At 41.7% G+C, this 16828-nt stretch overlaps 2 protein-coding genes across 6 annotated transcripts in view; both read left to right on the forward strand.

Moving 5' to 3' along the window:
- Positions 1-291: 291 nt before the first annotated feature.
- CPB2 (carboxypeptidase B2) lies at positions 292-13371 on the forward strand. 3 transcript variants are annotated; one of them, XM_032099773.1, is made up of 12 exons: positions 305-397; positions 2845-2947; positions 3725-3800; positions 5693-5817; positions 5910-6018; positions 6546-6647; positions 7184-7288; positions 9821-9937; positions 10389-10479; positions 11647-11849; positions 12876-12960; positions 13084-13371. In XM_032099773.1, the coding sequence occupies exons 2-12, from the start codon at positions 2868-2870 to the stop codon at positions 13266-13268; spliced, it is 1278 nt and encodes a 425-aa protein (XP_031955664.1). In that variant the 5' UTR covers positions 305-397; positions 2845-2867; the 3' UTR covers positions 13269-13371. The 3 variants fall into 3 exon arrangements, with proteins under 3 accessions (XP_031955665.1, XP_031955666.1, XP_031955664.1); XM_032099774.1 differs by lacking the exon at positions 2845-2947 and having other exon boundaries at positions 292-397; XM_032099775.1 differs by lacking the exon at positions 6546-6647 and having other exon boundaries at positions 304-397.
- A 1386-nt stretch (positions 13372-14757) lies between these two features.
- ZC3H13 (zinc finger CCCH-type containing 13) overlaps positions 14758-16828 on the forward strand; it is a 46456-nt gene continuing 44385 nt past the window's right edge. For 2 of the 3 annotated variants that reach the window (XM_032099776.1, XM_032099779.1), the window contains exon 1: positions 14759-14860. The gene's annotated coding sequence lies outside the window, so the exon portion shown is untranslated. Of the gene's footprint in view, positions 14861-16828 lie in introns of all 3 variants that reach the window. The other variant, XM_032099777.1, reaches the window with a different exon arrangement.

Raw genomic sequence — 16828 nt, forward strand, 5'->3', positions numbered from 1 at the left:
CAAAAGCTTTGTGCTTGGTGTTCTTTCTTTTGTCTGTGGTTTGTAGCGGCAGTAGAATAACACAAAGGCTGAGATGACAAAGTGATTTGTCAATATGAAAATGTCCAAAATGTATTTTATTGTCTCGTACATGGACGATATCAATATGAGCAGCACCTCCCCAGGGAGCTCTGTCATATTGACTTAGCCACCAGGAGCTTGGGGTTGAAGTGAGAGGCAGTATTAAATTTTAACTACTCTTTAAATAACATTTTAAAAATCAATAATGAGGGTCCTGAACCCTCGGCTTTCCTATTACATTTGGTTTTGTTGTGGATGCCACGAAGATGAAGTTTTACCTGCTCTTTTTTACCCTTTTTATCTTGGTTCAAGAGAAGCATGTCTTCACTATTCCAAGGTAAATATCTACTGATGCTACTGGGCTTTTAGTGTGTGGTGCGTGGGACAGGGAAAGTATTGATGCAAAATAATTCTGAGTTGCATGAGAAAACATTTGTCAAAGGCTGACATATATTTATTGCCCTTGTAATTGGATACGTGGTTCAATTTAACATAAAGATGGTGGGGAAAATGAAATTATTTTAAGTCTTCTTTGCATCCATAAATCCTACATTTTTAATCATATTAAGACTACTCTTTTTGGTCTAAGTGCAAATCAATTCTGTTCATTCAGTACTTTTGAATGCCAATAAAGGGCATTTTGAAACTTAATGGGAAGAAATAATTTGCTTCATTTGCCTTAAAACAAGATCTTAAATGAATTACTTCTTGAGGTAGAAAGAGAAACCATTTCAGAAAGTGCTAACAATCTGTTTTCCTTCCAAAGCAGATTTTATGATGGTTTTCCAGGCATAAATCATTTTTGAATAACCATTTGGTATTTGCACAATGTTTCAGAAGCAGCTTTATTGTTACCTATCGATAAACTTCAGAAATGCCCTGAAACCAAATGCTTTCTTAAAATATGAGAACATATGTCAGAGATGAAGACAGGCAAAGTGCTTTTATTTTCTGCATCTACAACTCATTTAAAAACCTGAAATACTTTAATAAGTAGAACTAAAAGGGTAAGTTCCTCATGTAGTGATTTTAAGCAAGGCTGAGCAACCTAGGATTAACTACAACCTGCTCCCAGAACTAAAATACCTACACAAATAAAATGTGAATTATTTCTCATAGCTCTTCTGTGATTTTGCACCACTCTGCAGACTTATGAGAGGTGAACACCATTGAGTTCATGCCTTAAAAAAAGGGTATTTCCTCTCCCTTTGTGTTGCAATCATATTTTATTGTGGGTTGCTATGGAGGTGGGAGGGCTAAAGTAGGGGGAAACAAGCATGGTCTTAGGTGAATTCAGTGAAACAATATTGTTCTGTGCTACTTGAAGGTTTATTTATTTCATGTTTAAATAGAACACGGAGTATCTGACTCTCCAACAAGAATATGGCGTTTCCCACTGGAAAGCAGGAGCCCAACCCTCCCAGCCCAGTTATGAAAATGGCTAAAATAATGAGATTCATCTGACTATACGGAATTTTTACACAGCTCTGCATGGGAACAAGTCCCCTTCACCTTTCTGTACAGATAGTGGGGAAAAATATGTGTATTTAGAAGGCAATTCATTCCAGGTTAGCACACACATTTAAATTAGCTCAGGTTAACCAGACCCCTAAAGTGCCTGTTTCTTTATTATGAAAGTGCCTAGCTCAGACGAAGATATCAAACCAATCTAAAATAAACTGAAATGTATCTTACTCCCCTACAGGGTAAGACCTGAGTATTGTAGTGTGGGGATGGCAGCTGGACTTCTATTTACCAAGAAGTAAAAGGGAAAGGAAAAAGAGATGGGAAACAGTGACAGAGCCCAGTAAGACTCTGGCAGAAATTTGGAGGAAGGGAATGAGAAGGATCTTTTCAAGGACAAACTCAAAGAGCAATCAGGGAAGGAGGGTGTGAGAACAGAAAGAAAAGGGTGTGTTTAACATGACCTTGTCCAGCTGTACAGAGTCAGCAGGCAGGGCAAGAAAGCTGGGAGTAGAGCGTAGTTTCTGAGCTTGGTATAAGGGTAATAATTGAAGCTTTTGTCCGGGTGTTTCCTACAAAGAGTAGGGCAGAAGACAGATGAAAGAGGATATAACGCCAAATCAAAGCAAAGCAACTGAGAAGGGCAACAACTACAGTTTTGGCTATTAATACTCACCACACAGAAGTGCAGGGGCAGAATTTTGATCAGCTTATTCAGTGTATTCAGGTCCTATCACAAGAGCTAGAGAGGAATCTAACACTTGCTCAGTACTTACCCCACTCGGATGAAATATTTGTGCGACAAATGGTGGGGTACAAATACACATCAGCTTCCTCATTATGGTGCTCTCAGGCTGTGGGAATCATGCAATTAAATCAGATGCAGCAGGCCTTTTCTTGGCTTCTGTGTAAAAAGACTCCCTCAGCTATGGGAAGACAAATTCATTTACAAAGCAGCCTCAAACACACACCTCGGGGTGCACCTACCTAAAGAAATAGGCAAACTGCCAACCTTGCCTAGCCCTGATTGTTTTTTGATATTCTGTCAAATGATGGTGGTGGGAAAAATAGGGATGGCATGCTGTTGGTTCTGCATGAAAAACAACAGTGATTGCTTGGAGCCTGGCTAAAAGTAAAGATGAATCACCTGGTTGCCAGATGTTGTCAGGTTTCTGCTTGAAATCAGTCACAGCAACAAGCTGTGACAATCATGTTAGGATGCTTGAAAACCCTAGTTTTGAGAGCCCTGCCTGTTTTCTTTTCAGGACAGTCTTTGCAGACATGGCTGGCAGGGACTGACTTTGTGCCTGGTTTTTACAGTGCCACCAGTTCCACGTGATTAGATGGCTGAGAGACACCCCAGCCCAGGAAATGGAAATACGGGTCTGACATTCCCCGGAGTCTCCTTCTTCTACACACACAAGTTATTTTAATTTTCTATCTAATGCAATTTTTAACTACATGACTTGCAGGACACTGATGATCAGGGCTCAATGCAGAGTGCTACATTTTTCTTTCCAGAAAGTGAATTTCCCTTCTGTCACCCACAGTGGGGTCAGGCATGGAGTTGCTGGGAAGCACCATGTCATGTACAGCATGTCTGGACCATGGTTTTCGAACAGAAAGGGAATACAAGTTACTGGGCAAAGATGGGGAGGACAGTGGTGAAGACCATCTGAAACAATAGCTGGCAGAAGGACACAAAGAGGAGACCAGAAAAACTTGACTGAAGTAGGAATACACATCTACAAAACATCATGTTTGGCTTTTGCCAACCTGGGAGGGCTTTTGGCAGACTGGGAGGGCCGATGTCTCTGCTGAATGGTGACTGAGACTGAGAAACTCAGGGGACAGCAGGAGAGACGTCTTCCTGTTCTAGGCTAGTTTTCAACTGGTGCTGCTGCACTGTGGATTAGCTGGAGCTGGTGGCTGTGGTGCAGGTGCCAGCTCCCAGGAGTGATCTCAATGTCCTGCAGTAAATATTGGCTGCCAAATCCCTGCACCACCTCTTTCATGGATTTTACTGATTGGCAGATGCAGAGGCTGGAATTGGATTCAGCATCTTCACTATTGGATCGTCTTTGAGTTCATGGCAGCCAAGTCAGGGAAGATGAGATAGGTCAAGCCTGCTTCTTCACTTTTGCATGAACTGGAGCTGTTCCAAGTACCTGTGCTTTACCTAAATACCCTTGTTTTTCAGGGATGAAGTTCTATGGGCTCTCCCACAAACCGATGAACAAGTTGAAGCTCTTCAGGATTTACTGAACACCACTGAGGTAAACAGACTATTCTGTCTCCCCGAACTCTAGGCCAAATTTTCCCCCCAAGTTCCCTAACACTGCTTCTCCCTCCCAAGAAAGATCCAGCCCATTTCCATTCATTTGTTCTAATACATGAGCTCAGGAAACGCTTGGTTTTCATTTCTCTAATACCTTCTGATTTACATGACGAGACCCCTCCATAATGTTTCAGTGATTAATTATATCAGAGCTCACATTTCTGCAATTGGTTTTGTGTATTAAGGCACTGCAAAACTGGCAAACCACCAACACACAGTAAGTAGAAATATATTTGCTAGGGAACCTCAGCACTTTTGACCAGTGTGATCTTGACCTATACAGCTTGCACACCTTTGAAGATCAGAGCAGGATTTTTGTGGCATTTTTCTAAAAGTAGCATCTAGAAGATGTATTATTATTACTTCTGTGTTTCATTAGATTAAAGGGTTTTTAATTAAATTGAGACACTTGCCCAATCACACCCTCACAGTTTGAAGTCAACACTGCAACAAAAGTGTAGCCATTCCCTCAATCAACATAATTTACAGGATGATTGAGGATATGTTTCATATAACTGAAAGATTTTAAAGGTGTCTATGCCCAGTCTTCCTCTGTCTTTCTTGGCTCCTATTCATTTTATGCCCACCCCAAAATCCTTCTGCTGTCCCTACTAGCATCTTCTAATCATTCCCTTAAGTTCTTAGAAACATTTTGGTAACTTTCCTTGCTCTTTTCCACCTTCACAAGTTAACTCACAAATCCATTTCTTTTTCTGTACCAATATAAACCTATGCTCCTCCATTTTTTTTTTCTTTTTTTTACTACTGTAGTTATTCACTTTCTTGTACAGAGGATCCCAAGAAGTCAGGAAGAAGAACTCCAGCACATTCAGTGCAGAGAGGGCTTGTGGTGGTTTCTTCCAAGTCATTTATGGGAATATGCAAACCAAATATTTTTCATGGGTTATAAACCAGATAATTTGTTTCCATGACTATAAATTGGGCAAGCTATAAGAAGACAACAGAATGGGAATGGAAAGGGGAAGGGAAAAAGGAGGGGGAAGGGAAGACACAAACAGTATCTCCCAGCAAATTTTAATGGTTACCATTTATTGCTCAAACAATATTCCTCATGCAACTGCACCATAAAGGAAAAAAATAAGCCCTATTGTCTGGTGACTTCATGCTGTATGATACCCTAAAAATGCATCCAAGAATTACGTTGACTTTTTTCACACCCTAAATTTATGCCCAATTTACTGCTAACTGTCACCCCTAGATCTTTTTGTACTATTGGTTCTGAAGTTTCAGTCTTTTATTGAATATGTTGGCTTCTGATTTTATTACTGTAAAATATTTAATTTTACCAAGAAGAATCTCATTTTCTTATTTTTCTCCAATTTCTAATTTCTGTATTGCTTCTTCAACTTGACTTATATTCAAACCCCTTCTGGCACTTATTTCCTCCCTGATCAAAGTAATCAGAGAACACAACAACTACAAAAACTGGTCTGATCTTCATTAATTCTCCAAATACCCTCAGGGAATATAACTCTCAGCAGACTTGAAAGCATGTAACATAATAACCAGCTAAATATATCTATTATACTAGAAATACTATCTCAGAAAAGGTTATGTTCTTGCCTTTGTTCTTGATTTATGAATTTATGTGCAGAAGTCATTATAAACATTTCTTAAATACACACATTTCATTTCCAGAAGTAGCTGAATGCTACACATCACAAGGAACATTAAACTGCTTGTTATGAGTGGCCTCTTAAATTGGAAACATATGCTTTGGTTATTTTCAAAATGCTTATTAAATGTTAGTAAGAATATTTTTTCTGTCCTCAGTAAAAAAAAATTAAAATGTTTTTTGAAACTTTGTAGGTCATTCTCTGGCAACCTGTTGTGGTTGAAAACATCAAGAAGGACAGAGAAGTCCATTTCTATGTCAGGGCATCCAACATAAATAGCATAAAAGCTCAGTTAAGGCAACTGACCATCCAACACAAGTATGTATTTTTTAATCTGTTGTCATGAATGATTCTGTAAAGTTGTTTGTCATTTATTTAACAGGAGGTTGTGCTCTTCCTTTATTATTCAGAGTCTTGATAGAAGATGTTCAAGGAATTATTGAAAAACAGATTGTCAATGACACAGTCAATGCTCGCGGATCTTCTTCATACTATGAAAACTACCATTCAATGAAAGAAGTAAGCTGTTTTTGTTGTAAACATCTGTAGATGCAAAGAGTGAAATTTGTCTCATGGTTGGGAATGGAGATAAAGGGAGAGAAATCATCAATGGGTAATAATTACCACTGTATTGCTCAACAATTGAGTTCTATTTATTGTAATGCTTCCATAGAGAGAGAAAGAAGCAGCAGACAAAATCTCTCATACATGTATTGCTTCAAACTGTCATTCAAAGGCAGTCAACACAGAAGCAAAATGAAGTTTCAAAATAAACATGTAGATATTTGAAATGTGAAATCAATAATTTAAACAAATAGAACTGAAGAGGAATTTTAGGGCTACACTTGGACTGTGTTGTGACTGTATCTTACTGTTTGTTTTAGGAGAAATTAGAGTCAGGCAAGTAGTAAGTGGGTTGAATTATTAGTTTTTCTTACCCATCAGGTAAAGATTTTGGGAGGTAGAATGAATTTAAGTGTAGACCACTTTCAGGGATTAAGAAAAACAATAGAGAGAAGATCTACCTACTAACTTCACCCTTGCAGATATATCACTGGATGGAGCAAGTAGTGAAAGTCCACTCTGATCTCCTACAGAAAATATATATTGGATCATCCTATGAAAAGCGACCACTTTATGTTCTGAAGGTACAGCTGTGACTTACTGTAAAAACTTTCCAAGTAAGCAAATGATGGGTTTTGCTCAGGACACTTCCTTAAATCTATACCTACATTCCTATTTTTTGTGGTTTTTAGAAGTTTCCTAAGTCATTCTAGTATGATGCATTACCATTGCAAACAAATTTGACCAGATTACGTTCACTTTTCGGGTCACAAGGAAGTTATCACATCTAGGCCATTATCTAAAGGCATGCAATACTGGCACAGTGGATACCCATCTCTGTTGAAGATTAAGCCAATCTAGTTTGTTGCCCTGCATAGCTGAGGACAGGCTCACTTGACCTCAGGTCTTGCTGTTGTCTTGGTGTCTTTGTTAGGACTTTGCAAGCAGCCTGAATGTGGCTCTCTGACTGTATGCAAACAACCAATCCTGGCCCAGAATCAGTCTGATCTCTACCTACAAGACAGATGGTGCTTCTTCCATCTTGGTTACCTTTTTACTTCCACTTTTATGTTGTACCCTTTACAATGGTGACATTTGAATGCAATTTCTCTTTTGTCAGATTTCTAAAAGCAAGGAAAAATCAAAAAATGCCATATGGATTGACTGTGGTATCCACGCTAGAGAATGGATTTCTCCTGCTTTTTGCCTGTGGTTCATAGGGCATGTGAGTACATAATCACATCTGATTACTGTTTTCAAAGCAAAGCAAAAAATCTTGATGCCATTTACCTTCGTCCAGTTGTGTTCTAGGATCCATAAAGCCTTAATCCATTTACTCCCACAACACCAATACATGATATTTGTGTCTACACTGCAAGCATAGCAGTGTGTGTGTGTGTGTGTCAGTAGATAGGGAGAGTGTGTAGGAGAGAAACAGAAAGTCATAAGGAGTGAATGCAAAGGAGCTCAAATGTATTATCAAGTATGAAAGAAATTTCAAAGTATGTGCAGGAAATTCAACAGAGACATTTATCATTATGAATGGTCAGGGATAGAGAGGGCATGCCAGAAAAAGCACGTGTTTGGTGATCTACTAGGGCCACGTCCGTACTGCCACGTGGATTCCAGGAGTGGTCTTGGCTCTGAGTCACGCAGCACATGGTGACTTGTGTCCATATTACTGCATCTGGCACTGCCTGGAGCAGATCAGAACACACACAGAGTGAGCTCAAGCTGTCCTACAACCCTTGGCTCTTCCCTACATGCCTTCCTAGAGCAATTGGTATCCCACACTTGCCTGCTCCAGACATGGCATTGCGCCACACCAGCAATCCACTTGCTGTGATGCATCACCTACTCCTGTGTCTGTTGCTACTGCTCCTACTGACTCCATGTTTTTCATTTGTGCTCCTGTTTTTTTTCTGGATCTGCAGAGAATAAAGCCACATAAGCCCCCTTCTTCTGAAGGTACTATGCCTGCTAGTGACACCCTCATGTCAGACCTCCAGAACACGACCAAGAACATCCAGCCATAGTACCAGCTCCTGGAAACTAGAAAATCACTGATGGGATGAGCCTTTTGATTAATCACTGATGGGATGGGCTTAGAGTAACCAGCCTTGACATGTGGCTGCAGACAAACAGTCACATCTATTTTTAGTATCTTTAATATCTACACTGCTCAGGAGAGTGAACAAGGTGCACCCAAAGATACAACATCCACAGTTTGTACCTGGATTTTAAAATACAATGCCTTGGTCTTTTTGAACTTAAGGCATCTCTGCTCAACTCCTTATGCTGAGCTGCTGGCCCTGTCCCTGGTATGGACCAGGAAAAGGCTTCTAAGGCCTTTCTGGCCCAGACAGGGTTGCCCATCTTGCTCAGTTAATGTTCTGAGATATTATTTATTATTACTTTTTCACAAAAGCAAAGTTCACAGTAAAAATAAACTAGATGACACTGAGACTTCACAGTCACCAGTACTGTAGTAAGAGAAATAACATAGACAAGTCCTTGAAATACGAATTATGATTTGGGCATGATGGAACTAAATAATGATGACGTTGATAATAATAATTTAAAAATTAATAAATTTATTTATTTCTGTCATCAGTCACAACTATAAAAGCTCAATGCCTAAAAAATTTGAAAGGATATTGCAGGAGTTAAGGACAGATACAGCCAAAGGTACCTTGTGACCCACTGATAATCCCAGCTTTCAAGATTCCACTGGAAAGAAATGCATTTGCCCTTTTCATGCTGCTCCAAACAATTACTAGCTGTGCTGTCATTTTTCCAGTGACATGTCCCTGCAGCATTTTGCACAAGTAACAAGCTGAACATTTAGGTTCTCCATCCCTTTGATCTAATTTATATGGTTTAAATTCAAATTTTGTATCTATATCACTTCATGAAATAACATTTTAAAATCTGACATCAATACACATCTGCACATGTGCACTAAAATCATCAGCTCTCCCTAGCAAATCCTAGGCATTCTTTATAATGGGTCCACTTTTTATAATTAAATTTTATCGTTAAGAAAGATTGACATTTCTCATTTAGTCAAAGGAGGTCCATTGCCTGAGGAAAACCAGGAAGGATTTAAAATGAAAGAAGGTGATTTAAGTAAGGCATAAAGAAAAAAAAAGATGATTAAGGACTTAAGTCTATTCTAATAGTAACAAACCCACTTATCTAGATTAAAATTTATTTCTTTGTCCTGGACCAACAACGAGGTTACGTATCACTAAAGCCTTCAAAATAAGCTGTGAGGCGAAATTAGCAATGTAGATCTTACTGACTCTTGTCATACAGTTGCATTAAACTCACAATGCAATCAGAATAAATAATGTTATGTAAGGCAGCCATTTGAAATATTACTTGTAATTTTGGGGCTTGCTGTATTTTGGGCAGGAAGGAGGGTTCCTATTACTTATAAAAGGAGCAAAAGCTCAAACCTTCCTATTAATAGGCTTCAGTTCTATCTTATGACCACCCACTAACACTAAAGGACTGCAGTGTATCTGACTGACCATATCAATTTCTCCCTTTGGCACTCCTAAGCAGAGAGCTACTTTGTTATTTGGCAATTTCCATGGTGTGATGAGCCTTATCAGACTCATCAGACTTATCAGGTAGACTGCTCTGAAAATTTCACAATTATTTTACACATGCCACCAGGTACCTTTGTAGGAAGGTAAGAAAATCACAATTACAAATGCTTTTAGTAAGTCTCCTCCCCTGTGCTTTATAGGCAATCCATGTGCGTGAGAGAGATCAGACCATGACAACCCTTCTGGAGCACTTTGATTTCTACATCATGCCTGTGATAAACGTGGATGGCTATGAGTACACATGGAGCCACCCATCTGTATGTAGACCTTTTTTGACAGGTTGTGCAATGTACTGATTTGCTACTTCTGGGAACTATCACTGTGCATGGTTAGAGCATCGTCTTCATCCTGGAACTGCACACCACAAACTCTTATTCTGTCCTTGGAATTTCCGCATCTTTGCCCACAGAAAGTTGGATTTGGGCCCCTAAACTCACATACCAGGCCAAACTGTATGTCTTCTGCCCTCCTTCCACAGCCCAAATTCCACTGAAATCAGATGTGATCACTTCTTATCCTACCCAACACTTCATTTTATCATCCAGCCTTGATGGCAAGAAGATCGTGGTTTTAGAATCTTCCTTGGTCTCCACTAGCACATGACTGTAGAGGCACAAGTGAGAAGTCACATTTAACTAACCAGTGAGGTTAGTTGTGGACTTTTTCAGCATTTTTCTCTGAACAAGGCTTGTGTGTCTCTTTCCATAGAATCGTCTGTGGAGGAAAAGCCGCTCCGCGCACGGTAACAGCAAGTGCATTGGTACTGACATGAACAGGAATTTTGATGCACACTGGTGTGGTAGGACATAATTTTCTTCCTACTGTACCCCCGCCTCAATTTTGGCCTTTAAAATTCTTTATTTTGAAAACATTTTCATCTACCATTCCTCAAAGTTAATACAAAGACAAATGCAGCTGAGTATCTGTTATGAGCCAGTGAAAACTTTCCCAGCTTTAGATAATTCTTTTTGGGACTCAGGATTTTTCCTCCCCAGATGACACACCAATAACGTCTTCCCAGTGCAACAGAGCCCCTTGCACCACCCCATGACACACCTGGGGGAGGCTGTTGGTGGGAAGGAGGAAAGAGGGAAGAGATGGCCCTTGCCATGTCACCCAAGGCCTATTGCACTATCCAGCTGAGTAGATGCTCCACTGTGGTGTACAAATTGATCATCTCAGTCATCCTTCCATAATGCCTAGCTGAACAAGATTTTTTGGCCCTTAGTGTTTCATATGAAGACTATATCATATTTAATTACTGCAGGCACTTTAGTACTTGACAAGTTTTTTCAGTCTGCAGAATAGCTGCCTTAAAATGTTACCCTATAGATCAGATCTGACTTCACTCAGCGCTGACACTAAAGTCCTATATGGCTTTCAGTCATTCTAGACCATTGCTAAACCATCCACAGCTGTTTTTGCATTTTTTCCCTTAAACACTAAAGATCCTGACTGCTTCCAGAAAGTTGTTTGGTCTTATTCTGAAGACAGCAGAGTGGTGAATCCTATTTATCTTCTTGATAACTTGTTCCAGTGTCAAGTTAGACCTTAATTTTGATTTGTTTCCTTGGCTTCCCATTGGGACCTTGCTTTCCCACAAGATTAAATAATCATGTAGAATTGCCTTTTTCCTGTAGTACTTCTAGATTTGAAGATGTGATCTCAAAATCATGCGATGATTTTAAATGAAGCATATTCATGCTCTCCTCTAAGACTTTTTTATCCAGTCTTTGAATACTTTTTTTCTACACCTTCTCCTTGATTGTTTTTAGGCGTATCATAGGTGAGAAATCCTGGTAGGCTCTCAAAGATTTCTACGAGCATGCGAGTTCTTTCCATAGCATGGTGGAGTCCATGATTTCATGTGTATTAGCACCATACTCTGCTCTTTCATTAGATGAACAGAGATGAAGAAGGGAAGAAATAAAGGAGTAAAATTGTGCACTTTTTTTTGTTGTTAAAGGTACAGGAGCATCTCACTATGAATGCCATGAGACATACTGTGGACCCTACCCAGAGTCTGAGCCTGAAGTGAAAGCAGTGGCTCGCTTTGTCAGAGACCACAAAGACACCATTAAAGCCTACATAACCATGCACTCCTACTCCCAGTTGGTGTTGTTTCCATATTCTTACACTATGAACAAAAGCAAAGACCACGAGGAGCTGGTAAGTCTTCCCACCTCCTGCAGTTTCCCACTTATTTCAGAACTACTCACCCAGCTTGGTTAGTCTTGTGATGAGGGAGTCACTGCGCTGTGACAATCAAGATTTAGGAAATGACATTTTTCTTGATGTTCTTAACAACTTCAAAAAGTCTGGGCTCGTCTAGTGTGTTAAGTCAGCAAGCTGCTTCTAAAGACTATGGAAAAATGAAAATATTTATTCTGGATTGATTATACATCAACAGCACCTAATATGTTGCAGCTGCTGCTAAAAGAGCAGAATCCTGCTGTTCTGGACACCTTGAAAAGATATATATGTGCAAATTCCTCATTATGTTGTATGGTTTATACAAACTCTAAAATTAACTGGATGTGTGACTTGAAAACACCCTTCACATACCTAAGCAATGAGGTATTCTGGTGAACAGTTGCTACTTTTATTAAGGATTTTGCTAGGGATACTTATTTAAATTGGTCTTAATAGTAGGATGGAAAATATATCCTGCATATATAGAATTTTACATTCTTGAGCCACCAAACAACACAGTAAAAACTCTCACTGAAAACAGCAGAGTTCAAAATGGCACAGTTACTCTTTCCCTGTAAAGCAGAAAGAGGTGCACCGAGTCTGGGCATTTTAGTCTTCTTCATGGCTTAATAGTAGGGTTCTCTCAATTAAAATATTTCCCTGCCATATTTGTCAGTATTACTTAAATAAAGAGTGACTTGAATACTGCAGCAGAACAGAAAAAATATGAGACAAATGAGAACAAATGGTTTGACAATGGTTTACTGCCAGTAGTGAGGGTAAGGTCCCATCTATACTTTTTATCTGTCTACAGCAGAAATGCAATCTGTAGCATGGGCATATGCTGAAAACTTTTACCACATTCAGTGAGTTTTCTAGAAACTTTTATATGATTATTTAACTAATGTGAAATCCTGAGCACAGTGTAAGTAAATTCTAACTGTGTACAAATTAACTACTTTCACAAGGCCTTAAAGGTAATAATGTTTTGTTTAATTTCAGGAAAGTCTGGCACAGAAAGCAGCTAAAGCTATAAAGAGGACAACTTGGAAAACTTATAGACCTGGTGCTGGTGCACAAACAATCTGTAAGTATGACTTTACTGCAATGAAAGGCATGTCAGTGTATCCCTGCTGGCATCAGAAGACAGCTTTTGAACAGAAAAAGTTCTGGTTTCAGGCAATTTTTCTGTTTTCCCTTCCTCACACAGATTTAGCTCCTGGAGGGTCCGACGACTGGGCTTACGATCTTGGCATTAAATATTCTTTCACCTTTGAGCTTCGTGACACAGGAACTTATGGATTTTTGCTTCCTTCTCGAGAAATCAAGCCAACTTGCTTAGAAGCACTTTCTGCTGTCAAAGTGATAGCTCAACACGTTCTTCAAAATTTGTGATGTTGAGTAAATAATTTATTCCAGCATGACTGCACTTAGTTACTTACAAAAATGTAATTAAAAAGCTTGCACCTTTATTAAAATTCTTTCTATATAGGCAAAACCCCAGAATGACTGCATCCCCCTGTATCTGAGAACACATCAGTTTTTTTCAGCCATACTTATATGTATATATCTACAATGGTAGCTCACTGCACCACAAGTACAAAGAGAGAGCACAGTGTAAGGGGAAAATAGCACAGAGGTCCCACTAGATGGTGGGATCTCCAGGTGAATGAGTCTCCGACTGACACAGGGCATACTGGGCAGACTACATCCATAGAAGAGATTCCCACATTTAGGTAATTTGCATCATTATAGGATTTCGGTACAAGAAAACAACCCTACTTATCGCATCCACTGTGAAACAGGAAGGGTGGTCACAGCAAGGTGAGGACACGTAAGTGGCCAAACCACCAAGTGGGAGCTGCCCACAGGCTCCTCCACTACAGGCAGCCAAGTCCATTCACCCTCCAGCCAAGTGTTTGCTGCAGCACAACACTAGCCTGAAAACTTTGTAAGACCTTTGTAAGATGACACGACAAGGGACAATGCTTTTAAACCAAAATAGGGCAGGTTTAGATTAAGAAAGAAGGTTGTTTTACAATAAGGGTGGTGTGGCACTGGCACAGGTTGCCCAGAGAGGTGGTGGATGCCCCATCCCCGGAAACATTTATGGACAGGTTGGATGGGGCTCTGAGCAACCTAGTCTAGTTGAAGATCACAGAATAACAGAATCATTGAGGTTGGAAAAGACCTCTGAGATCACTCAGTCCAAGCTACAATCCAACATCACCCTGTCAATTAGAACAGGGCACTGAATGTTACGTACAATATTTCCTTAAACACCTGCAGCTACGGTGATTCCACCACCTCCCTAGCCATCCATCCCAATGTTTAATCCTCCTTTCCGCGAAGAATTTCTTTCTAATGCTCAACTTGAATCTCCCCTAGTGCAGCTTAAGACTATGTCTTCTCGTCCTCTCACTTGTTGCCAGAGAGACGAGACCGCCCCCACCTGGCTAAACCTTCTTTCAGGTGGTTGTAGAGTGGGAAAAGGTCACTTCCGAGCACCCTCCAGGCCAAACACCTCCAACTCCCTCCGCCACTCCCCATCGAACTGCTGCTCCAGAGCCTCCGCCAGCCACACTGCCACGCCCGTGAGGCGGAGCCGGGCGCCCTCCCCGCCCTCCCCCAAGATGGCGGCGCTGCCGCTTCCGCCCTTCCCGCCGTCGCCCTCCCAACTTCGACGTCACCGCCGTCGTCATCGTCGTCATCATCGGCGGCGGCGCGGGCGGCGCGAGGGCCGCCGGGAAGGGCGCGCGGAGGCGGTGGCGGCGGCGGCGCTCCCACGGCGGCTGTCCCGGCGCGCGGGGCGGGAGCGGCGGGTCCGCGGGGGCGCGCGCCGCTCCGCGCGCTCCTCCCCCTCCTGCCCGCGCCGCTCCGCGCTCAGGCCCGGGAGGACGGACCCCCCCCTCGCCCCCTCCCACCCTCTCCGCCCCGGGCGGCGGCGGAGGAGGCGGCGGGGAGCGGCGCGGCAGCGCAAGGAGCAGGTGAGTGCGGCGGGGCGGCCGCGGGCGCGGAGGGAGGGGCGGGGCGGGCCCCTGCGTCCCCTTCCCCCCCCCGGCCCTGGCCCGGGGCCGCCGGGCCTCGGGCGTGCTCGGCCTGCGGGGCGCCGCAGCGGGGAAGGGCCGCGCTCCCGCCCAGCGCGGGGCGCGGCTGGGGCGCACGGGGGCTCCCCGAGGAGGGGCGGGTGAACGCCCGGAGGCGCCATCCCGCCGTGTGCCCGGGGTGCCGTTCCCGTCGGTCCGTGGTCGTGCTGGAGTCTGCTTCCCATATACTCGGATATTGCCTGTTCGTGGGGGTTTTTCGGTTTGTTTTTGGTTTTGTTGGGGTTTTTTTCCCACTTTAGTAGTGCTCTTCTCCCACTTCCTGGCAGTAAAATAGCTTCTGCTTTATGTGCTCAAGAGGGTCTACTAATTTCGCTTGTATAAATTGACTCATCACCATTCCTTCAGGTAGCGGCTACAGCTAACTCTCATCCCTTCCAGAACTTGTAGCCGGGCATGTTGGGTTAGTGTGTTATGGATGGTCTACTTAGGGCCTCGCCTTTGACTTCTCGATGGACTCTCACTCCACCGTTGATTGCTTGTCAGCGTTCTGCAAGACTGTTTGAAGATCAGGTGTTTGGTTCTTAGTGGGTTAGCAACCAGGGCTTTGAGGGATCTTGGGCCGGTGATGAAACACTCACGGTTCCTCTGTGCAGACGGGGGTGGACAGACTCAGCCAATGTACCTGAAAACTAAAGAAGTGTAGCTTTATGCGGCTGTGCCCGAGATAATACACCTTGTTTCTCAGCATGTTTGCTGAGAGTGACAGCATGCTAATGTGCTGATCCAGCTCGCAGGCTGGAGGCAATGTGTATCCAACAAGCTGGATACTAAGGCAGAGTGAACTTGGACCCGTCTACGCCAGTCTGCACAGACTGTCCCTTAGTCTGGGGAAACATCTTCTTTGAGCATGAAGACTTTGTTAGACAAGGCATGGAATACTCTGTACTTCCTGATGTGGTACTGGGGCCTGATGTTTTTATTCACTTGTAGAAAGCCAACCATGATTTTATACTTGTGCAAACATAATTAGCAGTTGCTTATTGCTACTAATGGAGAAGTGTCATATGTTAAATTAGGGGGATAGGTTCAAGTTAGTATGGTGATGGGTTACCAACAAGGAGTTGTAAAAGTAAACTTGGATTAATTTCTAGTTTTGTGTCAAACAGGCTTCTTTGTGTGAGTATTTGATTGCTTTTTTGCACGGTTCATTGTGAATGTATTTTACCATTTTTAGTAATATTTTTAGGTAGTAAACCCATGGAACTCCTTCAAATATCACTGTTTTATTAGTGATGTGACATGGAAGTATTAACATTGAAATAAGACCCAAAATATTTTCAGGTAAAAGCTCTTCGTTGTAAAAAGTGCAGGGAACCATTCTCAAAGCTGTTAGTTAGTTTTCAACACATACTTAGTTTATCAAAGAGTGTTATAATGAGTTTGTATCTGAACTTCTGTAGGACTTGAAAGTAATTTCACTTGTTATTTGAAATGGCATATTATTTATTCCTTCACAGGTAGGATTTTCTGAAGTGATGCAATGCTTGTGTGTGGTGTGCGTGTGCAGACAGTGACATGCTTATGAGTGATGTCTTGGACTTCTTAAAGAGATTTTTATCTCCTTAAATGTTTTTTGGTTTTGAACTTTGCCTTTGTTCTGTTACATCTCAGTTTCTAGTTTTCCTGTAGAATCCTTCAGGATTCATTTTTTCAGGGGGCTGGATTAGGTTTTTCTAACAGAAAACCAGGTGTTTCAGATATCTCTTGATTATGACTTATGTAATACCATACTAATTTTGAAGAAAAATGTTAAGCATGCTTGACACCAAAATATAGGAGTACTGGTAATAAAAAATACAGAATTTCAGTGAATGCTGTGTCAGTCATATCATGCCTCATTGACTTCAG

This window comes from Corvus moneduloides, chromosome 2 (assembly GCF_009650955.1).
Source record: "Corvus moneduloides isolate bCorMon1 chromosome 2, bCorMon1.pri, whole genome shotgun sequence".
Lineage (NCBI taxonomy): Eukaryota > Metazoa > Chordata > Aves > Passeriformes > Corvidae > Corvus > Corvus moneduloides.